Below are 24,661 nucleotides of genomic sequence, written 5' to 3'. Positions count from 1 at the left end.
AGATTTGATTAAACTTGAAAAAGTTACAGTTGGCTAACAGGTCTAATACAAGATAGCCAGAGGGGGAAAAGATTTACCTGGCTGTATTGGCTTCCAAGGGCTGCCTTTAAAAAATGCCACAGTGCTAAAAGAGATGTGGTTTTTTTCAGTATTACAGGCTGGATGACTGAGTCCGGGTGTGGGCAGGGGTTGGGTCCTGTGGTGAGCTGTGGAGGGATAAGGAACATGTCTCTACATCTCCTAGCCCCCCAGAGTTTGCTGGTCATCTGATGGCAGGAGACCACCTGCCTTTCTCATGGTGTTCTCCCTGTGTATTCAAATATGCTGTTTTCTAAGGACACTGGTCATTATATTAGGGCCCATGCTGCTGTAGTGTGACCAGATCATAACTGATTTCATCTGCAAGGACCTTGGATCCTGATAGGGTCATGCTCAAGAGTATTGGTGCTTAGGGCTTCAACACAGGGTAATTTGGAAGACACTGAATCCACAGTGCTGATATAGTCACTCAGTAAAAATGTGCCAAGAGATTTGATTAAACATCACTATGAAATCTTGTTTTGTTTTTTCCCTTAAAGGTACTATTGTTTTCAGACATTAAGGTGTAGTGCACACAGAGCAAAGTGCACCCACTGTAATCCTACGTTTCAGTGGGTTTTGACAAATATATGCGCCTGTACTACCACTCCACCCCAGTAGAGGCAAAGAACATTTCCATAGCACAAAGTTTCCTCCTTGGAGTCCCCTTCCCATGGTCCACAGACTGGCTTCCTTGCCACAGGAGATGAGTGTCGGCTGGCCTTTTGCTGAGGTTCATGTTAACGAAGTGACACAGCATACGTGCCATTGTGTGTGCTGGCTCTTGGCTGGACTGTGAGTCCGCAGGCATCCAGTTCTTGAAGATTCTAGTGATAAATCCAACCTTTAGGTCCTGTTGCTACTACAACCCAATCTTTGTTTCCTCATGGTGTCCATGGCCCTGGGTTAGTGATCTCATACCCTGTGATGGGCACTGTGAAAGAAGCCTACTAACTTTTTCCCATTTTTAAAGAGCCAGTTTTGCAGAGCATCTTCTTATAAAAATTACATAAAGGCAAGTATTATGTTAATACAGGGGTTAGGCGTTTTGGACTCCCACATTCCTATCTCAGAGTGCCTATTTGAGTCCCGGCATGTCTGCTCCCAAGCCAAGCTTCCTGCTGACACATACCCTAAGAGGCAGCAGGTCATAATTCAAGTACTTGAGTACCTGCCACCCATGAGGAAGACCTGGAGTTCTGGGGCACTGACTATGTCCTGGAGCGTGAACCAGAGGACGGAAGCTATGTCTCTCTAGCTCTCTATCACTCGGCTTTTCAAATCAGTAGATGTTATAAGTAAAGAGTTCTTGATTACTGCTGCCTGGAAAATGGATTTATGAGAAGGGAATTGAGCTTTTCATCAAGGTTAGCAGTTAGCGTACTGGAGTGTGCACCATTAGCGATAGTTTTAGGAAAGCATCATAAGTTCCTGGCCAGTAGGCAGTGGGATGGTGTATGTCGTGGTTAAATGGGAACCTGGTATAATGGAAAGCATGCCCAGGAGGCTGCCCCTCCTGACCATGTTCCACGGACGCACCCTGTTACCTTCTAACCATAGACGGTACGTCCAGCTCTAGGGAGGGGTGGGCCATCCTGTCTCTGCCTTCCTCTGCTTCTGTTGCACAGCTGAAACCCCAGCTGCTGCGGGTGAGCTCTGCCTCCACAATGGGCTTCTCGCCCTCCCTGTTACAGCGTGGAAAGGCATAGTGACTTGGGAAAGCAGGTGTGTGTGGGAGCACTTGAACCTGACTCTCCAAACCCCGCTTCTGTGAGAAACTGAGGCGAGATGCCACACATCACTGAGATTGTTCATGTCGTGCATGTTCAGAGTCAGGGCTGTTCTCATCCATCTCAGTCTCTTCAATGCCAGTCATGCTGGGGCAGAAGCTTAGAGCAGTCATTAATTGAAGTTGAATCATTTGAGTCTGATACATGTGGGACTTATTCATCACTGTAGCACTGAACTGTGGACTTGGCCAACAGCATCGTTTTTAGCAGTTGTTTTTAGTTTTTGTTTTCTTAGTTCTAATTTGTCACATTTTCCTCCTCTCTCATCCTTCGTATCACTTTAGAAATATGCATGAATTAAGGTCAATTAGTGGAAATGTCGACATCCTCCTCAAACTCCTTCCCTAAACTATCTTCCTATCAATCTTGAAGAGATGATAATTTCAGCTTAAGTGGCAATTAGGAAGCAAGAATTACACTGAATAACCATGTGGGGTTCCCTAAGGTCATCTGTAGTGGAGTCCTGACAAGTGCTGTCCATCATCAATAATTCCCACGGGGTGGCCGCTGACGTCTGTAGAGTCTGGCAGGCTTACCCTGGCTCCCCTGCCCTGTGGGGAGATGGCACACAGAAAACATAAGGGAACTGCAACGTGTGTGGGAAAGTGGAGTTGAAAGGTAAGTTCAGGGACGGGCTTTTGCCAACTGCACTGCTGATTCTAACTTCCTGCTGAGGTGCACCATGGGATGCAGCGCCACCAATGTGGTAAAGCCTGGATTGAGTGCCCAGGTTCTGGCTGTGGCCTGGTGCATCTCTGACTGCTGAGAGTGTTTGGGAGAAAACCAATGGATGGGAGTACTCTATTGTGTTTATCTCTGCCTCGTAAATAGATAAATTAAAAGTTGTTTTATATTAGTGCCAACATTTTTTGGAAAGCCATGCACGCTGTATCCCTAACAGGCATTTACCATAAACTTTTCCAAGACCCTTATTCCTAAGCATCCTCTTACCTTAGTACACAAGCAAGCCACCCAATTGCCATGAGCCTCAACTTTACTTTTTTTTTTAAATGTTTATTCAGCTCCAGGTCTTTCTTTTACTTTGTTTTTTTTTTAAGATTTATTTATCTTTATTGCAAAGCCAGATATACTGAGAGGAGGAGAGACAGAGGAAAATCTTCTGTCCAGTGATTTACTCCCCAAGTGAACACAACAGCCTGTACTGTGCCGATCCGAAGCCAGGAGCCAGGAACCTCCTCCAGGTCTCCCACATGGGTGCAGCGTCCCAAGACTTTGGGCCGTCCTTGACTGCTTTCCCAGGCCACAAGCAGGGAGCTGGATGGGAAGTGGAGCTTCTGGGATTAGAGCTGGCGTCCACATGGAATCCCGGCGTGTTCAAGGCGAGGACCCTAGCCGCTAGGCCATGGCACCAGGCCCTCAACTTTACTTTTTAACTAATGATCACAAACAGCTCTTTTCCATCTCTGAAATAGTTTGCTATTCATTTTCAAAATGCTAACATGCAAATTTCACTTCACAGCTTCTAGCTCAAATATGGTTCTGTGTTATGGGATTAGCATTAATTTAGTTAAGAGTATTGTCAGATTTGATATTGAGGACATATTCATGCTAATTGGAGCAGGTACAGTGAATAGGCTCTCACTAGAGCTGTCTCATTAAGACAACTGAATTGATTCTGATACATTCTTATAGGTTTTTAAATTAATAGTAATGACAGCAACTGGCTCCAAATATATGGACTTTTACCAAGAAAAGCCACAATCCTGCTCCACAGTTATTTCTTTTTAAATTTCAGGTATGCCAATTTCTTACCTCCTCCTATCTCTCTATTATCATGCAACTAAATTATATTAAGGAACTGAATATAGCATTTGAGAGAGAAATGATAATTGCTGCTTCATTTGTTAGCGTTTCAATATCCATATACCCAGTACATGAAACGGGTTATCAAGCACAGCAGCAAATAAAACAATTCTAAATTTGAGTCTTAGTCTCTATAAATGCAAAGTGAATATTATCCTTACATCTCTCCCCACCAAAAAATGGTGAAAATAGGCCAGAAAGTTAAGTTCTGTTATTATTAACTTCTTTTGATAATGTTTAAGTTGGGATTTTCATTAGAAGGTCAATGCATTTTCTTTTTCTCTCTTTTCTTTTTCTGAGAAGCAGAGAGAGGAAAAAAGAGCTCTCATCCAATGATTGCCTCTTCAAATGCCTGCAAAAGCCAGGACTAGTCTGGGTAAAACTGGCAGCCAGGAACTCAGTCCAGGTCTGTCACATCAGTGGCAGGGACACAGCTACTGGAGCCATGTCCAGCTGTTTTCTAGCAAAAGCCAGGCACTCCAGAATGGGATATGGGTATGTCACCTTAGCCAAACACCTATCTCGCAGGGCATTTTCAGATGGAGACATCTCAAAAACTTTTTAACTTGTCTCAACACAACACTTTTCCATAAGATATTGGACTAACAACCAAGTAGTTAACATAATGTGACCACGTGATTTCTCATCTGTCATGTGCAGGAAGCAGAGAGGCAGCTTGTTCTGCGTTTCTAAGAAGCATTCCATTTACACTGGGATTCTTTTTTTTTTTTTTTTAAGATTTATTAATTTTATTACAGCCAGATATACACAGAGGAGGAGAGACAGAGAGGAAGATCTTCCATCCGATGATTCACTCCCCAAGTGAGCCGCAACGGGCGGGTACACGGCGATCTGAAGCCGGGAACCTGGAACCTCTTCCGGGTCTCCCACACGGATGCGGTGTCCCAATGCATTGGGCCGTCCTCAACTGCTTTCCCAGGCCACAAGCAGGGAGCTGGATGGGAAGTGGAGCTGCCGGGATTAGAACCGGCCGCCATATGGGATCCCGGGGCTTTCAAGGCGAGGACTTTAGCTGCTAGGCCACGGCCGCCAGGCCCTACACTGGGATTCTTGGAGCAGTGGCTATGTAAGACCATCATTAGAATGAGGCATTTCTGGGGTGTAGGTGAAACCAATTGTGAGATTTAAGCATGGTTCACGAAAGTCAGGCCAGTTGTCTTCCACTGTGTGTCTTGACTGAGATAGAAGCCTTGTTGGAACAGTCTTGAAAATAAAACAGGAATAATAATGAATTTTACTACTTGCTCTTTCTGATGGTTAATAATATCAAAGTTGCTTTGTACACATTATACCTCAGCAGAGAAGATAATAAAGCTGAGGTTTCTGAGCGTTTGCATAGCACTACATCCTAGGCAGTGGGCAGAAATCTGGGACTTCACAAGGGGATGTTAGAAACGGCATGGGACAAACAAAGGGAGGATGGTTGAGGGTCCTTACAGCGCTTTGACTTTGTTTTGCTCAGCTTCACTCCACCTGCCTCAGTCCCATAAGATTGCTTGCAATCTTCTTGTCATTTGCTATTTTTAAAAAATTTTATATCTTGTTTAAAAGGCAGAGAGACAGAGGCAGAGATTTATCTTCCATCTGGTGGTTCATTCCCCAAATTACTACAGGGACAGAGCTGGGCCTGGCAGAAATCAGGAGCCAGGGGCTCCCTCCAGGTCTCCAGCATGGGCGGCAGAGACCAAGTGCTTGAGCCATTACCTGCTGCCTCTCAGGGTGTGCAACAGCAGGAGGCTAAATCAGAAGTGGAAGACCAGGACTTGAACCAGGCACTCCGTATGGGACGCACTGAATTTACCCACCCACCCCTCTTCATATTTGTGAACCGCAGCAGTAACATCCCTAACCTCCTGCTTCCCAGGGTTTGATGAGCAAGCCTGGAGATAGCTCAGGGACCTCAGGCTTCTTGGTTGCTGTGGCACTGAAGCCTTGAGTGTGCAGTGTGACAACACACGTGATTTTGTCTTGGGGAGTAATCCCCTGTATTTTTACAAAATCCCTGTCACCTCATTGATGTTTTTTTTTTGTTTTGTTTTGTTTTTTTGTTTTTTTTTAGTTGTCACCTGTGGTTGTACAAGAGATTGTGAGGTTTGGCTTTTCTATTTATTTGTTGAGTGGGATGGTGAGATAACAAATCAGAAAGCATTTGAATGAATTTGAGTGAGGGCCACTGCCCTGAGGGATGGATCAGTGAAATCACTGGCTGGAAGAAGATCAGAGCACTCTGTTCGGAAGCCTTATAGACGGGCTTTGTGATCAGCAGCACTGTTTATGCATTTCCTATTCTGTACTAAAAGAAAAACATGTTTCATCAAGTACTGTAGGAAACTGATATGAAAAAAATCATTGAAGACTCTTTAAACCCTGATTTAATTTCAGGTGCACCTGTAGGCTTCCCCTGGGTGCCTGTGATCTTCTGCTATTATAACCATTGGTCTGAGAGCGCTTATATTCATGAGCTTTCTGTTGAGCTACGAATCAGGCCCTTAAAAACTAGACATAGTCCCAGCATCTTCAGCAGGCAGAGGCATGAGGGGTGGTCATTCCTAGTGTGTGAGCAGGATGACAGTAAATGGTTAGACCTTTCTCCCAAACCTTTCACAGCCTTACATCCAAGGGAATCACTTGCAGAGGGATGAAGTAAGGCCTTCCACTGGATTCACCAGGAGGACCCCCCAGGCAAGTACATGGCATTAGCAACCGACTTCCTGAACACAGCAGTAGACACATGGTGGGTACTGTGAGGGGCTAGACCCAGTCCTCCCTCTCTACCTGCACACACACTGCCTCTCTCCTTTCTGTGTTTCACTTCCCATGTCTCTTCCACATCGCTGTCCTTTTCTCACTTCCTGCTCCTCTTCCCCATCTTATTTTTTCTTTTTTCTTGGGATGCTGTCTCTTTTTGCATGCTTCTCCAATCCCAACTGCCTTTCTTGCCAGGCAGAAATCATATTTACTCACCTGCTCTCCCACAACCACTGTTGTCTTGGCATGATAAGCAGGTGCTGTACCTTTGGCTTGAACAGTCATCAAATAAAAAAACTTAGCAGTGTTCTTAAGAATACCAAAGGGCCAGTGTTGTGGTATAGTGCGTTAAGCTGCCTCCTGTGACACCACATCCCATATTAGGCGGCTCCAGGTCAAGTCCCTTCTGCTCCACTTCCCATCCAACTCCCTGCTTGTGCTCCTGGGGAAGGTGGCTCTAGTACTTGGGCCCCTGCCACTCACATAGGAGACTAGGATGGAGTTCCTGGATCCTGGATGCAGCTGGCACACCCCTGGCCGTTATGGTCATTTGAGACGTTAGCCAGTTGGTAGGTGAACTCTATCTCTTTGTCTTTGTTACTGTCTTTCAGATAAGTAGGAATCAATCCTAAGAACAGAAAGAATGCCAAAGCAAACCTGCAGCACTTTTTGCTAAATGCTCCAGGACTGTGTCCTCTGCTGTCCATAGGCAAATGAAAGCCATGGAGGCAGATGCCACCAGATGGTCCCAAAGGAGACAGTATGTGGTGGGAGATGGTTTGCTGGTAGCTTCAGGTCACTTTCACACAGTGTTCTTTCCAACAGTCTTAGTGTTGGCTTTCTTCCCTCTCTGGACCTTACAGAAGACTGGAGAATTATTATTGACAAGGTTTTCAGAGGTCTAGAATCTCACATAAACTAGATAAACGCGAAGTGTGTTTTCTTTCTAATCTATTTTCATTATTATAGCCAACTTTTCTTCACGGTGAGGTTGATCTTTAAAACACAGGTTTTTTTTTTCATCTTGTTGGTATTTATTTTGAGCTATATCCCTTAAGTGTGATCACAGGGAAGAGCTCAGAGGAATGAAATGGACCAAGACTGACGCCTGCCTGCCTCACCACTGGCTTTAGTGCTCATCCAAACGTCTCCTTCCTGATGTGAGCTTCAATGCTCTCTGCCTTATCCTGAGAAGCAGAGCTGTGCCTTTGTGGGCACCTTTGAGGTCTCTCAGCATCACTGTGGCCTGGCAGACCCCACTTCAGCTGTGCCTTAAGGAGCATGGGCACTGAGCCCATTCACTCACCTCTAGGTTCGTTCTCTGCTTTTTCCCATGAGCAGCTCCTAATGGGACTAAGGTCCCTAAGGAACAGGGTGACCCAAAGACTGGAAGAGGCTCAGTTTGTATCTTCTGAGGATAGAGACCCCAGTGAGGGCCGGGTGTCACCATGGCCAGGTGTCACACACTGATTCTGATGCATGAACTCAGACAACCTCTTCCTTGTTGAACAGCCAGTAGTTTTTAGGAAAAGATGGTGCTGATCCTGTGGAAGGGATTTTTTTTTTAATTTTTTGAAACACTTTCTCTTTTTTATTTTTAAAACATTTTCTCTTCTGTAACAGAGGCTCAAATAAGTAACTCTCAGCCCACAGTGAAATTTTAGAACTGTGCGAGATACCAGTAAATAATACTCCAATAAAATGATACCCAGTAAAGAATCTTTCCAAAGAAGGCATTTTGTGCATTGAGCATCGTATTTTATTGGCCATTTCCTCCCACCAGAGAAGGCAAATAAAAAGCAATAGTGATTAAAATTTAATCTTCCCGATCAGCTGGAGAAAGCCACATGATTGTTAAGAATTCTCTCTGGGTTGGCTTCTCTCTGCTTTCATGCTTTTGAAAGCATCTGAGTTCATGACCGCTTTTCCTTTCAGAGGAAGTCTGAATTCCCGTACCAACCTCAAGTGCTAGCTTGTTTTTAAGGGTTTATTTATTTGAAAAGCAGACTGAGAGAGAGAGAGAGAGAGAGAGAGAGAGAGAGAGGGAGAGAGAGGGAGGGAGACACAGAGAGGCAGAGATCTTCAACTTGCTGGTTCACTACCCATGTGGCTGCAATGGCTGGCGCTGGACCCGTCCAAAGTCAGGAGCCTGGACCTTTTTCCGGCTCTTTCCTAGGTACATTAACAGGGAGCTGGAGTGGATGTAGAGCAGCTGGGACTCAGACTGGTACCCAGATGGGGTGCTGGCACCGCAGATGGCAGCTTTACACTCTATACCAGGCTGAGGTTTCCTTCTTCCTCCCTCCTTCCCTTCCTCCTTTCCTCTCTCCCTTCTCCCTCTCTCCCTTCCTTCCTTCCTTTCAAGATTTATTTATTCAAAAGGCTGAGTAAGGAGATGGGGAGAAACATATGGCTGGGGCTTGGTTAAGCTGAAGCCAGGAACCCAGGATGCCATCTGGATCTCCCATGTGGGTGTCAGTGATCCAAGGATTTGAGCCATCCTCCTCTGCCTTCCCAGGGTATGCATTAACAGAAAGCAGAAGTGGAATGGCCAGGGTCTGAACCAGTATTTTGGCATAAGATGTCAGTATTGCAAGTGGCTACTTAACCTCCTGTACCACAGCACCAACCCCACTGGCTTTCTTGCAATATTTAAGTCACTATGTTTATAGTTTTAAAAATCATAGAATGTTTAAAATTCAGCCTTGGAAAAGGCATAATAGATTTTGTGGTTCAGTTGCAAATACCATAGAGAAATAAGTAATTTTCCAAGGCCACGTAACTCACTGGGGAATTGGCTCAGACTAAAAGTTAGTTGTCTCCTTTGTAGCATCTTTACAACATTTCTGAATTTAAAAATAGCATGTCCTGGATTCATAAAACCAAGAGAGATACACCCTTTACTATACCAAAGTATTGGTTGCTTTTGAAATGACCCCCTTAGAAGCATCCATAAGTAGTTCTTGGAGCATTAAGGGCATAATTTGCTGAAGAAGTTCTGTTTACATGGGAATCTCTTCTCATTGAGAACCCCTGTACATGGGGCTCATTCTCAGATTAAACTCTCAGCTCTCCAGTGCCCTAACCTGGTACATGTACAGAAGCTACCCTGCGTTGTCTAAGTAAGCAGATGAAATGACACAAAGAAATTTTCATGAACACATCCAAGAGTAACCCCTGTGTTTCCAAACCTGTGTATCTTAAATGGTAACACAAAGAAGTCAAGCAGATGAGGATACAAGAATCTAAGAAGTAGAAGCAAGAATCTAAGAAGATTTTCTCAGAGATTCAGTTAGGTCTGGAAGGAACACTTTGAGCATTTGTTACTCTCCTGGACAAGGGATTGTATGGCTGCATCCTGTATGTCAGTTAGACAAGTATGTTGGCAGTTTGGAGTCTGTTGTGTCCACAAGTGAGCACGAGTCAGGAACTGGGGGCGATTGGGAAGTGAAGCTCTGTGGGAAGAGGAAAGACAGCCCCCCCAGGGAAGCTGCCCCCTGTCCCTTTTACATGATCACTGCCATCCTTTTAAACCTCCAGCCAGCAGCATTCAGCCCCCAACTGGTCAGTATCCCTTCTGCTTGGAAAGCCAAGAAGCATGAAAGTGACAGCCTTAACTTGGAACACAATGGTCTCCGTGTAAACCATCACAGTAAATCCATTGCTAGGTAATTAGAGGCTAAGCCACTTGACCCCAGAGTCAGCCTTCTTCTCTGTGAAGCTGTGATAATGGCTCACGGTGTGTAGTGGTTTTTGATTGCACATTGCAAGGACCCCAGTGTGTGCTAGATTCCCTCTCTCTGCCAGCCTCGGCAGCTCTTTGCAGCCTCCGCAGAAGTGGTCGCAGGAGATGCATGGGTGAGGAGAATTCTCTCTGCCCTTGTTGTGTTGCAGACCTGAGATGGTGGGATCCGGGGCTAGCGGAGGCCTGAGACGGCGGACACTGTTGACTCCTGCCCTTCCTCCCCTGATCAAGCTAAATAGACTTCTGTGTCAGCCCAATATGAGCTTACTATGACCTGAGGCCCATTTAATTTTCTGTTCTGCACATTTCCTCCCTGGCAAGAAAATCAAGGGAAGGGAAGCGATATCCCTAAATTTAGTTCTGTTTCTGTATTTCTTCATTCAGTCCCTTAAAAAATGTCTCCCAAATCCCTATTATGAGGGCACAAAAATAGCAGTGGGCGAAGAATATGTACTAATTGATACATACCTTTTATAAATGCAGAGGTCACAAATGCTCAGCTCTAGGCATCATGAAAAAATAAGATTTTCAACCCCTTCCAACTCCTGTTAATACTTCAGTGCGTATCATTCTGCAATGTTTCACTGCACATACATTTCCATGAAATTTGTTTTTTTTCTTTTAAAACTATTACTTTTGAGCCTGCTTTGTCATTTTAATGCTGCACTTTATTTGTATAGATTAATAACAGCCACAATGAAGCTATAGTAGGAATTGAAACATGATTGTGTTTCTAGTATATGTTAAAAGAAATCTTAATTTAAAAATTAACTTGGCTATGGTCAACATCAAAACTCTACCAAAATGTTCTTTGTCTCAAGTTCATATTTTGCTTTTCATGGCACTAGCTTGGTAATCTAATAAAAGGGGTTCTCAGATACTTTTTTTAAATGTTACTTTTTAGTAACAAGACACGTTGCAGGCCTTACTCCACTGCTGGCAGAGATGCTGTGCATTGAAATAAACAGCAGTCACCCTTGCCCTTCGTCTTAGGAACCTGATGGCCTGCTTTCCTGAAAGTTTTCATGCCTGCAAAGGCCCTGTCTTATTTCCCTGTTACTTGCCTTCCAGTGGAACACTAGCCCATCGTGTGAAAACCTGTTGCGTGGCACTTGCTTCCTGCACTCCATAGGAAGGTCCCTTCACATCTCATTCGATGCACAGAAGCCACTCTGCGCACCTGGTCCATTGTTTGTCAGGTTTCAGGGGTTTTATTTGTTTTGTGTGCAGAAGGGAAAAAGAATGCCATTGTCCTCATTTTTCAAAGGTTCCATGGGAACTGGTTCCAGAAACCCCTTGGATACCTTAATCCTCAGATGTTTAAGTCCCTTCTACAAAAACCAAGTTGCTGCTACCACCTGCACATTTGCTGCTTACATATTATGTTTTAATATGTGATGGAGGTGTCACAGTGGGCACCTTGACCATCACAGCAAATGCTGCCTCTCTCGCCCTCTCCACATTCTAAACCCTCTCTAGATTACGTATCATACTCGACACAAGACAAACGCTATTTATATTGTGTTTAAGGAATAGGTACCTGAAAAATAGTTCATACATGTTCTATACAGATGGGATTCTTCTCCCCAATGTTTCCTTCTCTGGGTGTAGGGATTTATTCCTGGGTTGAAGAGGAGGGACCTGAAGGCAGAAAGGGTTGGTAACTTCGCCCCAACTCCCATGAAGGGTGGGGCTAGGCTCAGATCAGGCTGTCAAGTTTATACAAAAAGAGGGCTCTTTTCCTCACACCCTTAGCGTGTTCTGTGTCTGCGACTATGGCTGTGGGAAGTTTTGAGAATTGTCTTTAAAAATGTCTTTCTTTAATACATTATATATACTTTCCAGTCTAAGTTCATTCGAATGATTCTAATTTTATTTTTTTAATTATTCTGAAAGAGATTGAGAGAGGAGTGAGAGAGAGCGCACGCACACTGAGCTGGCTGGTGCCAAGAGCCTGGAACTCCATTTTGCTGTCCAGATTGGGGGCAGGGTCCCAAGCACTTGGGCCATCTTCCACTGCTTTCCCAGGTGCATTAGCAGGGAGGCAGTCGGTGTCCCCTGCTGGCCTGGATGAGCTGGCCGTCATGTCTCTGGTATACATCTGGGTGTGCTGTTCATTACACAGGCATCAACAACTGAGGAGATCCAATCCTGATGCATGCACTCCGAGGTCAGACCACATATCTAGTGATTTTCCTTGTGGCTGGAGTTTGACTCCAGTGATCTGTTGAGGAGTCCCCCAAGAAACCTCGCCTCGGGTGACCTCAGACCTGACTGTTGTGTGTGCCAGCTAGTGCAGGGTCTGGTTGGGTCTTGTACCTATCAATACACACAACCCCTGGATGTAGCAGTCTGATCAGGTCCACCCCCAGCCCCATTTGTCATGCAAATTGACATGTACTGTGGCATAGCACAGTCCAGTCCAACATAGGCCCAGTCCTCACACACACCACTGGGTGCCTTGGCTTAGTTGAGGCAACCTCCGATAACCCCCACCAGGCTGTGCCCCAACCCCAGTTTAAGCATGTGTCAGCATGTGCTGTGGTCTAGCCTGGCCCAGTCCTGCCCAGCCAGCATCCTGTTCAACTCCCAAATATACTCTTGGGTGCGGCAGCTTAGCTCAGTCTGGTCCTTCCCTAGACCCGGCTCACATGCAGGCCAATGGGTGTTGTAGTCCTGCATGGCCCAGTCTGCCCCAGGTCCAGCACTCCAGTGAGTCCAGTGGCCTAGCAGGGGAGTCCCTGAAGTTACCCTGCGAGGCTTGCCTCCAGTCCTGGGTCTTGTGTGTGCTGCGGGCGCTGTAGTCAAGTCTGGTATAGCCCACCTTGCCTCAGTATTCACCAGCAGGTGCTGCAGCCTGGCTTGCCTCCAGTCCCAGCTCATGCTGGCAGGTGCTGCAGCTTGGTCCTCTTGGCTGGTGTTGTAGCCCAACCTATCCTGCCCAACACCCCGTCCTGACTCTTGTACTTGCCAGCAGGTACTGTGGATTGGCCCAGCCTAGCCTGGATGGGTACTTGGGTACTGTAGCCAAGCCTGGGCTGCCCCCAGTCTCAGCTCTCATGACCAGTAGGGCAGCTGTTGCTCAACAGAGGAGTTCCCCAAGTCCCCCTTTCAGATCAGCCCTCAGCTGGGCTGTTGAACACACCTACCGGTACCTACTGTTGAACCACCTACACAGCAGGTACTGTGGCCTTGCCCGTTGTGCCCACACCCATTCTAGCTCTCGCTATTGGGTGCTACATTATAGCCCCACCTGGCCCACTCTCAGATCTGGCTCTCTCTCTCAAAGACTCATTGATTTTCATCAGAAAGTCAGATTTACAGAGAGAAGATATAGAAAGATCTTTCATCTGCTAGCTCACACCCCAAGTGGCTGCAATGGCCAGAACTAATCTGATGTGAAGCCAGGAGTCAGGAGCTTCATCGAAGTCTCCCAGGCAGGCGCTGGATCCCAAGGCCTTGGGCCGTCTTTGACTGCTATCCCAGGCCACAGGTATGGAGCTGGAAGTGAAGTGGAGCAGTCAGGATACAAACCATCACCCACATGGGATCCCATTACATGCAAGGTGAGAACTTCAGCCACTAGACTACGATGCCAGGCCCCAGATCTGGCTCTTTTATGGACTGGCAGATGCCACTACCTAGCCTAGCCCATCCTCTACCCACTCAGGCTTCTACATGTGTCAGTGGGTGCTAATTTGGCCCAACCAAACCCACCACTTTCCCCACTGCAACCCCGGATCCCAAGCCTTCCCACTTAGATGCTAACAAGTGGTGGAGCCTTGCCTGGCCCGGCCCACCCCTACCATGAGCAGAAATTCCCTAAGTTCACTTATCATGTCTGTTCCCAGCCCTGGATCTCACACATGTTCGCACGTTCTAGGTCCCTGCCTGGCATAGTCCACCAGTTCCAGCCTTTGCATGTGCTGGCAGGTGCTGCGGCTCAGCCTACTCCCAGACCTGATTCTTGGATATGCCTTCAGGTGCTACAGCTTATGCCGGCCCCAGTTCCTGTGTCAGTGAGTCCCATTGCCATGTCTAGTTTGGCCCATCCCTACCCCCAGCTCTTGCAGAAACCAGTGGGTGCTGCACTCCCACAGGATGAGGCCACAGATTCCCCATAGAATCTATCCTCAGACCCAGCTCTCTCACATGCCGATCAGCGTCATGGTTCAGCCTTGTGTGGCCCATCCTGCCCTGACAGTCACTGGCAGGCAGTGGGGCCTTGCCCTGCCAGGCAGGCCCTCCAGCCCTAGGTTTCCTGTGAGCAGGTGGGCAATGCCACCTAACCCACGTGGGCAAGTACATTGGTCTGACCCAGGCACACCCTCCAGTTTCTCCTGTCTAAACCACCTAGTCTCAGCTCCCTCGTTCACCTGCGAGTACAATGGCATGGTTTGTGGAATCCCCCAGAAGTCATTCCACACCTGTACTCCTTCAGTGACCCTCCACTCCTCCGCATCCCAAACCACCTTCCTCAGGCAGTCCTCAGTGGCCCAACTCCCTGCCGGCACGAGCCCCAGGATTGTCTTCCAGCAGCTGGTGTAGGCCCCAGGATTAGCCCCTCCCTAATTTTTAAAATGGTGTATTTTTCATTTCATTCATATTTTCATTTCATTCATTTATTCATTTATAGCCTTCATACATCTCAGGAATGTAGGCTATAAACAATAATCAAATCCCAGGATGTCAATCTCATATAAATTACATTTTTATGCTCTGTGTATTAGTTACCACAGAACACGGAGAACTTGCATTATTTGTTGGGGACTGGATTATTTCACTAAGCATAATGGTTTCCATTTGGACCAAATTAGTTGCAAAAGCAAGATTTCATTCCTTTTATGGCTAAGTAGTGTTCCATAAATATTATCTAGTCATCATTGATGGACATCTGGATTAATTACCTATCTTACTATTGTGGACTGTTATAAACATGAGAGTGCAGGTAACTTTCTCATATGCTGATTTCATTTCATTTGAATACATTCTCATGAATAGAATGGCTGGGTCATTTGGCAGATCTGTTTTCATGTATCTGAAGACTCCACGCAGTCTTTCATAATGGTTACACTAGTTTGCATTCCTAGTAACAGTGGATTAGGGTACCTGTTTTCTAGCATCCTCACCAGCATTTGTTGTTTGCTGATCTCTGAGTGATAGCCATTCTAACTAGGGTGGGGTGGAGCCTATTTGTGACATTTATCCCCTGATGGCTAGTGAACCTGAGCATTTTTTTTTTTACTTGTTTATTGGCTGTTTGGGTTTTCTCCTGTAAAAGAACCTGTTCACAGGAAAAGTTTTTCAACCTAGAAAAAAAATCATAAAAGCTCCTCCCAACCCCCGTCTGTCTGTCTGTCTCCTTCTCTAGGCTCTTTTTGTTAGTTAAAGTCACCAGAGATTATAGATTGATTAGTGCCCAATAAGGAGGACTTGAGCAAGTGAATGAACAAATGAGAATTCTTTCAAAACGAAGTAACTGTGGTCGGCAAAGTGATGTTTTCCTGGAAGAACCATAAGTGAGTGCCCTACATGATTGTCATTCCTAAAATTCATCCTAAGGCAAACATACATTTCCATCCCAGGAAGCAGTGCCTGTGCCCAAGCTACTTCGGTTACAGTTGCAGGCCTCTCGGGTGGGAACCCTCTGGCTCACGGGCTGTATCAGGCTCTTGCGATCATTTGGTCTAGACTCTACCTAGGCAGCCACAGGCAGAACAGGAAGTTCAGTCCATAGTAGGCTAGGTTTTAAGTGGATCATTTTTTATGGCCTACGAGTGATGTGACTATCCAAATGTCCCTTGACCAACACATGGTTCCCCACTCATGTAACAGGGATCAGAGTATGAGTACTAAAATTAACTGAGTACTAAAATTAAGTGAAACTCCCCCTTTTCTCTAGTCATGCTATGTGTCAAAGCTGCTGAGAGAGAAAGGAAGGGAAAGAGATTTGACATGTACATGTTGAGATTTGTGAGAAAAGTCTACACTGAAGTCACTGTTCTCCCTATTGGATGTTAGGACTTAAATATCGAATAATATGAGAGTTTTACTTTCAGTGTGCTTTTCTGGAGGTATCATCAGGAAGCCTGCTTCCTGCCACAGTGAAACAGATAGAAGAGTCCGACTTGATAGCAAAGCATGGCGTACATCAGGGCATACATTCTTAACAAATAAAGTCATTAAAACTCTCAGCTTAAACTTCACCTCATTTGTTCAAGGCAGTGCCCCGGGGCTCCTGTTTGCACAGCACACAGGGAGGCTAGACTTAGACAAATTTTTTGTTAGCTTCTTTTAGAAGATGCCTGAAGTCAAATCCCTGGAAGGTGCCTACTACCACCAAAAATCGTTGTATCCTATTGGGCGGGTGAGATAGATGAAGAGAAAGCAGCCAGCTGCTTGCAGCTGAGAGCTGGAAATGTTAAAAATAAACTAATCGAAACTCCTGGAAAATCTGTGCAGGGCAGAAAGGGAAAGGGAGGAATGAGGAATCAGGTTCCAGAGAGTGGGTTCGTGTCAGGGCATTCTGGGAAAAAGTGGGAAATTCTATGAAGGGAAGTGATAAAGTAGTTCAAAGAAATTGAAATGAATATTTGAACAGGAAAGTGTTCTGCTTGGAGGCATTCAAGATTATTTCTTTTTGTTTAAGTGGAACTTAAGGTAGAGCCATTCTTGAGTGCACAGGTGTGCTCTGTAGTCTCCCACATGGAGACTTCAGACTTTCCCAGCTCTTAGAGGCTCCTTGTCACCCCGTCACATCCAGAGCCACCCACGCCAAGGTGGCCAGAGTTGTGACCGTGATCATCACAGTTTAAGATTTTATTTATTTTTATTGGAAAAGCAGATATACAGAGAGGAGGAGAGACAGAGAGGAAGATCTTCCGTCCGATGACTCACTCCCCAAGCTGCCAAAATGGCTGGAGCTGAGCCAATCTGAAGCCAGGAGCCAGGAACTTCCTCCAGGTCTCCCACGCAGGTGCAGGGTCCCAAGGCTTTGGGGCGTCCTCGACTGCTTCCCCATGCCACAAGCAGGGAGCTGGATGGGAAGCTGGGCTGCCGGGATTAGAACCGGCACCCATATGGGATTGTGGTGCACTCAAGGCAAGGACTTTAGCTGCTGTGCTGTCGTGCCAGGCTCTTGATTCACTTTTAATGTCTTGACCTGTGATGGCCATATTTTGGATGCTCAGGAAGCCGCCATGCCATGGACATCATTTGCTCTACCACAGGAAGTTTTGTTGGATGCTGCTGTTTTGAAAACTGCCCTTTTGCTTCTTCCCTCTTCTTCCTGCTCTTCTCCAGACATACAGATGTTGCAGTAAAGATGTTTGTTTATTATAAATTAGCATTTAATTCTATTGTTTTAAGACCTTTATCACACAAAAAAGACCATTATCATACATGCTTCTCTTTCCTGTTTCAACTCTTTACACCGGAAAAAAATGATTGAAATCTCATGTTAAACTGAACGTTTAATTTCTAGGGTGTACCATGCTGTCTCCCACCTGCAGGCTTGGCAACACCCCAGTGTTTGTTCTTGTCTCCAGGCCCTTGCCCAGTGTCCCTCGCAGTCCCCAAGCCAGGGCTAAGCATCCCATGTGTTGAGCTGGGGTAGTGCCCTGGCCCTCCTCTGCCCTGAAGGTAGTCTCTTCTTGCTCTCCTGCCCCTCCGCCCCAACGCCACAACTGTCAACAGGACTAGAAAGGCCAGGCACGGCCTGTCTTCTCTGCTGCTGTCACTGTCTCACCTGATTCCATGCCTGGCTCTTTGGAGGTGTTCATAATAAATGCCGAGGAAGAAAGGGACAGTGGGCTGCACAAGGAAGTGGCCTGAACAGGGAGCAACTTGCTGCTAGAGCCCGTTCCTTTGTCCTGGATGAGGAGGGTGCCCCAGAGAAGGGCTTGGCAGGGACAGCGTCCTACCTGACCGCCTCAGGATCCTTCAGTGCTCTGAGCTCATTCTGCAGGCATGGTGGCGGTGCATGCAACTCCTTCATACTCTTTCTGGCTAAATTGTCTGCTCTGCTGACTTCGGAAGCAGCAGAGGAAGACATATGAGCAAACTGGGATGATGACTAGGAAGTGAAGACGGGGAAGGAGTCAGGTGCAAAAGGGGAGCTGGAGAAAGGTGATGATGCAGTCATGGTAATTCTGCCTCATGCATCAGTGGGTGGATGTTCTCTGTATCATGGGACAGGTGCCCCTCAGCCAAAGCACCTCATAAGGGTAACTCTACCAGGAGAGATCACAAGAATCTCATCTCAACCCGGTGCTGAAAACAGCAATGCAGAACACATGCAGTGTAGTGGTAAGATGCCACTTAATATGCCCAAGATCCATCTCAGAGTGCCAAAGATGGAGTCCCAGCTTGTTCCCATTTTCAGTTTCCTGCTAATGGGCACATTGGGAGGCAGCAGGTGATGGTTTAAGTAGTTGAATCCCTGCCACTCAGAGACCTCAGTTGAGTTCCTGGCAACTAACTTCAGCCCTGGCCAGCCCTAAGTATTACATGCCTGTAAGTCTTGAGCCCGAAGACGGGAGTTTTGTTTCTCTGTCATCTTTCTTTCTCTCCAATAAATAAATAATTTTTTGAAAATGGTTTGTTTTTCCCATCAGCAGGGTGTCTAGAGATGGGATACCCAGTGTTGGTGAAGTCGCTGACACAGGAGTTAGGGAGCTCCCCAGTTCTCTCAGGCTGCCTGCTCTGCCACCCTAGGCACTGATTTATCCTTCAGTGGGGAGGTGACTGCTGCCCGTGTGATTACCCAGATGAAGATGGGACAGTGCCTGTGGTGGTCCTGGCAGGCAAGGGGCTGCGGTGACACTTGTACAAAGCCCCTGCAGCAGACAGCATGGCTGCTGAGTGTCCTCTCTGTCCCATGACAAATGCCAAGACCTCCAGCTCTATATCCTTCCGCCCTCAGCCTACAGATTTTAAAGTTCTATCAGTCTGTCCCAGTGCAGGACACATTGACTCTGTTACCTACCATCAGCACCTTAGAAAAGACTGTAATGACAGAAACACACATGGAGTAGAGAAAGTGCTGGGGTAGTGGGGGTCCCCTGGGAGGAGCAGGGGAGTTCAGCAAAAAGCAATTCCAGTCCTCATCCTAACGGGTTAATCTCTCCGCCCAGCTGGGGAAACTCTGGTTCAACTTTGAATGTAATAGTATCCATCCATTTATGATTTACAATGTAAACGGTGGATATTCTGAGAAATCTGGAATCCTTCAGCTGATCAGTTATGCTGTAATTCTTTTCTCCTTCCATATAGACCTGGCAGTGTTAGTGCTACGCTGAACGAGGTCACAGTCTAATGACAATATTAACCCTGCAAATCTGTTCATTTTCGCCTGAGCACCCCCAGGCGGGATATAGAATGTGTCCAATTGAAAAACTATTACAGTCTCTGCACTGCTGTGACGGGCTGAATTATAGGATGGAGGAAGGCATATGCACGCACACGTGCCTAATCGTGTGTGTGTGTGTGTGTGTGTGTGTGTGTGTACATACACGTGCGCAGCTAGGAAATCATTTTTTGAAAGGAAGTCAGCATACATCTTATAAAAGTGAAGCATTTGTGATTGCATTTGCTAGCAGTTATTTGCGAGTCAGAGCGCTCCTATCCACTGGTTTACCCTCTGTATGCTACAGTGACCATTAGAGGGAAGAGAGGCAGGGATGTAGTCAGGAGCCAAATAGCCAATCCAGGTCTCCATGTACGCGGTAGATGTTTGGTAACTTGAGCTGTCATGTCTGTCTCTCTGTCTGACAGGAGGCTGGAGTTAGGAGCCCTAGCCAGGAATTGAACCCAGGCACTCTATCATGGGACCCGTGTGTCCCAACTGGTATCTTAACCACAAAGCCCAATGCTCATCCCTAGGTTCTCAAGTGTTCGGTGTTTCCAATCAACCCTGTCTTTGCTTTTTGTTTATTTTGTTTCATTTTATAGTTTTTCCCCTATCCAGTACCCCAGACGTCCTTTGGATTCTTGTGATACAAACATTCCTTTGTATTTTTAAGACTTATTTTTTGCTTTACTAAACACACATGGAGATGCTGAACAGAATAATGGGATGAGTGCCATGAGACCAGCACCTAATTTAAGAACTAAAGTGTTAACTCTCTTGCTGTGACCATTTTTTAGCTGAATTGAATTCAGCATATACAGGAGCACCACACAGATGGCAGATGTCTCGTGTGAAAGCTCAGTCGCCACCCCATTCCTGGTAGACGGGATGTTGCAGAGAGCATGTGTGCTCGCTGTCTTGCTTGGGCATGTGGTTAATGCTAAGTACTCTAACAGTTGTGCCCCAGGTAACTCCTCAAGCTGTTCCACTTCATAAAATCTGTGCTGCTTTGCAAATTTGTATTTTAGTGCACCACATTTTATGTACAAAAATGAGATGACTTCCCCTTTGTAATCTCCATCAAAGGCATTTTTTTCGAAATCCCCCTAGTGTGCCTTGTCGTTGGCTTTGGCACACACTGTGGGTTTGGAAACAGTCTCCGGTTAAATTAGAAACCAGGGCACATACGCGTGTCATCAGCTGTCCAGAATTCATCCCTAAATGCTATTTTAGCTTATTCCTCAATTGTAGACTCTAAATATTTGACCCTTCGTGGAGCGCCAGAGACCTGACTTGACTTGTCTGTGGTTTGGACTCTAATGTAAAAGCAGTCAACCTTGTTTGGATAGTGTTTGAAATATTTATATTGTATCCATGGAAAGGATAGAATATTTTCTCAAGAGTACAGTTGCTCCCGCATGTGCTTGAGGCCTGGTGTGATAGCCGCTCTCTGGTCTGCATGTTCTCATGGCATCTTTACCGTTGCCTGTGCCACCGCACCTTGCTGCGTCAACATCTCATTCACTTCCCCTTCGGGAGCATGATTTCTGTAAGATGGCATGGATGCTGCTCCATTGATCTTCCTCTCTATCTTTGTGCCAGTACCAGGCTGTTTTGATAACCACTGCCCTATAGTATGTCCAGAGCTCCGGAACTGTGATTCCCCCTGCTAACTTCCTGTTCTTCAGGATGGTTCTAGCTATTCGTGGTTTTTTGTGTTTCCAGATGAACTTTTGAATCATTGTTTCCAGTTCCATGAAGAATGTTTTGGGCAATTTGATTGGGATTGGGTTGAATGTATATATTGCTTTTGGCAGTATAGACATTTTAATGATATTGATTTTACCTATGCAGGAGCATGGGATGTTACTCCATCTTTTGAGGTCTTGCGGAAGAGCCACTGGCCCATGATCCACAAGTGTGTATATGTGTGTCAGTGGAGGGTATTTTCTAAGCCTCCTTGAACACCCAGTCCTGCAGGGAGAGAAACAGCCAACAGTAGTTGGAGATTGGTTGCTTGTTTATTTTGTAAGCCATTAACTGACAAACCTGCGGTCTCTCTTTGCAAAATGGCCCAGTGCATGAGCTGATGGATAACCCAGTTCTGCCCTCTTTTTCATGATTCGAAAAATTTAAGAACTTACATGGCGCTCAAGTGCTGAAGGTCTGTTTTCATTCCAAGTGCATAACAATAAAGAAGTTGTCAAAAGATACATCACACCTGTTTTATTTGGATGTGTATTTCATTATGTGTGGACACTATCTTTTCATTTGGAGTAAGTAGAATTTCTCCACTTGCCATTGACCGGTTATTACATGCAAGAATTCATTAGCACTGTTGCTTAGAATTTTTTGAAATGAACACTTGCTCAACTCCTGGATTCTGAGCATGGAAAGTGTTCCTCCTTTTTGTTCCCTAACGTTCATTCTTACGAAAGCAAGGCTAGCTGATTTTATTACCAAGAGAATATCAACATTAGTCATGAGCATACTCTTTATGATATGTGTATTTCCTTTGTGCTATAAAGAGAAAAAAATGTCTAAACTTGCTTATCTTTCTGTAGGACAGTCGGCCCAATATGTCAAGACCTCTGCTCACTAGATCCCCTGCATCGCCACTGAACAGCCAAGGCATCCCTACTCCAGCACAGCTCACAAAATCCAATGCGCCCGTGCACATCGATGTGGGCGGCCACATGTACACCAGCAGCCTGGCCACCCTCACCAAATACCCCGACTCCAGGTAATCTCTTCACCGTGAAGTCAGGCTCCGATGCGCATGTATGTGATGCTCTAACTCGTTTTCCTTTGACCAGTGAAGCAAGGTGGCCTCAGCATGGCTGGGGTTAGGATGTAAACAAACTGCGTGGGCCAACCCTCCACAGGGCTGCTCCCAGGACCTGGCAGAACATCTTCCCTCAGTTGGGATTTGACCCACAGCTTAGCTGAGTATTTGTGAGAGTGGTGCACAGCAGTGGAGTTCTGGAGTGTTTCACTCTGTGAAGATTGTCTTTGTTTTTTGTGTAGTTCAGAAAGCATGAGTGGTCTCCCCCCCTCTGCCCCCCCCCCCCCGTGCTTTTTTCTGTCCTCTTCTAGAGCATACTTTCTTCTAAGTTCTTTACATGTTAGGAGAAATTACTGGGCCAACTACAAGATAAAAAATAGAGACTCTTATCAGTTTCCTATCAGACTCTCATCAGTTTTGTATTTACAGTATGCAAACAATTTGCGAACCAGTAGAAGATCTCCTGTGAGATGCTTATCAGCATTATAGTTAACAACAGTATGAAAAAAAAAAACTAGGAGGCCAGTTTGAGTACTGGTTCCTCTGCTTCTAAGCCAACTTATCATTTGTTACCGGAAAAGCCTGGTGGGTTCTTTCCTCAGCTTAATATAGAAATAAAAAGCCGGGAGTCAGTTGAAGACAGAGTTTATTTGTGAAGGGACCAGTTGAGCAGGGAAAGAAGCGAGAAGCGGAAAACACCTCCAGAGAGAAAGCCGGGATTTGGGGTGCCTCGGAGAGACGCCAAAGGCTTAAGGAAGGTTCTTGGGCTTTTTTTTTTTTTTAAAGATTTATTTATTTTAATTACAAAGTCAGATATACAGAGAGGAGGAGAGACAGAGAGGAAGATCTTCCGTCCGATGATTCACTCCCCAAGTGAGCCGCAACGGGCCGGTGCTGTGCCGATCCGAAGCTGGGAACCTGGAACCTCTTCCGGGTCTCCCACACGGGTGCAGGGTCCCAAAGCTTTGGGCTGTCCTCGACTGCTTTCCCAGGCCACAAGCAGGGAGCTGGATGGGAAGTGGAGCTGCCGGGATTAGAACCGGTGCCCATATGGGATCCCAGGGCTTTCAAGATGAGGACTTTAGCTTCTAGGCCACGCCGCTGGGCCCGGTTCTTGGGCTTTTAAGCCGTGCCTGACAGCTCCCTGTTGGGTAAGAATCTACAGGTAAAAGGCTGCCCATCATTGGTCTCTTAGCAGCCTAGCTCTGTGGCTATTGGGGAATAAATTAGTAAATAGAAGATCCATCTCTCTCTTCCCCCTTTTCTGTCACTCTGCCTTTCCAACAAACAAACATTTTTTTTTCCTAAATGCAGGGAGATAAGATAGCCTTCTTTAGGAAAAAACTGAAAGGCTATATAGAGTATGGGTAGCTGCTCAACACAGAGAAGTAATTGAATAAATTGGATGAAGACCTAAGGTACACTTACATCCATGGGCTTTCCCCTTCCATCCTCTGCTCTCTCCCTTTTTAAGATTTATTTATTTGAAAGTCCGGGGGGTGAAGGAAGGAATGAGAGAGAGAGAGAGAGAGAATCTTCTGTGTGCTGATTCACTCCCCAGTTGGCCACAATACATGGCTAGACCAGGCCAAAGCCAAGACCCAGGAGCTTTCTCAGAGTCTCCCACATGGGTGTAGGCGTCCAAGGACTGGAGCCATCCTCTGCTGCTTTCCCAGGGAGCTGGATCAGAAGTGGAGCAGCAGAGACACAAACTTATGCCCATATGGGATGCTGGCATTACAAGCGAAGGCATTTATGTGCTACACCACAGTGCCCCCCGCCCCCCATTTCTAAAGGAATTCCAAGGAAATCATTTCCTTTGTACACTGGGGCAGCTCTCATGGTTTTGGCCCAGATTTAGAGGCTGTGTCCAAATCCTATAAGGGAATGGATTTTCATAGGATCTTTTGGTAGACAGAGGAGATAGGAGTTTGCACGGGCATATGTTAGAGTAAAGGGGATTTGTAGCAACATGTCCCTGCTCAGAATTTCAGATTTGAGAGCATTTTGGAGTTTGGAGCTTGGACCATTCAGATTAGGGATGCTCCGTTATAGAAACATCATTTGTGTCTGTGCTCAGCACCTGGCTGTCTGCTCGCGTCCCTTTCTACTGACACAGGCCCCACGGCTTAGACCTGTGTGATGCTCTCTGGTACCGCTGGGCTCTTGGCAATGGAGGAAGACACAAGGTTAGAGACTGTATTCATTCACATCATGTCTGACAAATAATTGGCCACTTGAAATTGGTGCTGCGTGTTCTAGGAAGTGATCTGGAGGATCTCCCTCCTTCCATCTTTCAATGGGTGAAGCTTACACATCTA

General features: G+C 46.1%; 1 protein-coding gene across 4 annotated transcripts in view; it reads left to right on the top strand.

The window, feature by feature from the left end:
• Window positions 1–24,661, top strand: part of KCTD1 (potassium channel tetramerization domain containing 1) — a 210,072-nt gene that overhangs the window by 123,086 nt on the left and 62,325 nt on the right. For all 4 annotated transcript variants that reach the window (XM_058676920.1, XM_058676917.1, XM_058676919.1 and 1 more), the window contains exon 2: window positions 22,120–22,298. In XM_058676920.1, the coding sequence (XP_058532903.1) occupies window positions 22,120–22,298 (179 nt within the window). The remainder of the gene's footprint in view (window positions 1–22,119; window positions 22,299–24,661) is intronic.

Source organism: Ochotona princeps, chromosome 18 (assembly GCF_030435755.1).
Source record: "Ochotona princeps isolate mOchPri1 chromosome 18, mOchPri1.hap1, whole genome shotgun sequence".
Classification (NCBI taxonomy): Eukaryota; Metazoa; Chordata; class Mammalia; order Lagomorpha; family Ochotonidae; genus Ochotona; species Ochotona princeps.
Note: the sequence above shows the minus strand (reverse complement) of the source record. Positions and strands in the feature narration are given on the sequence as shown.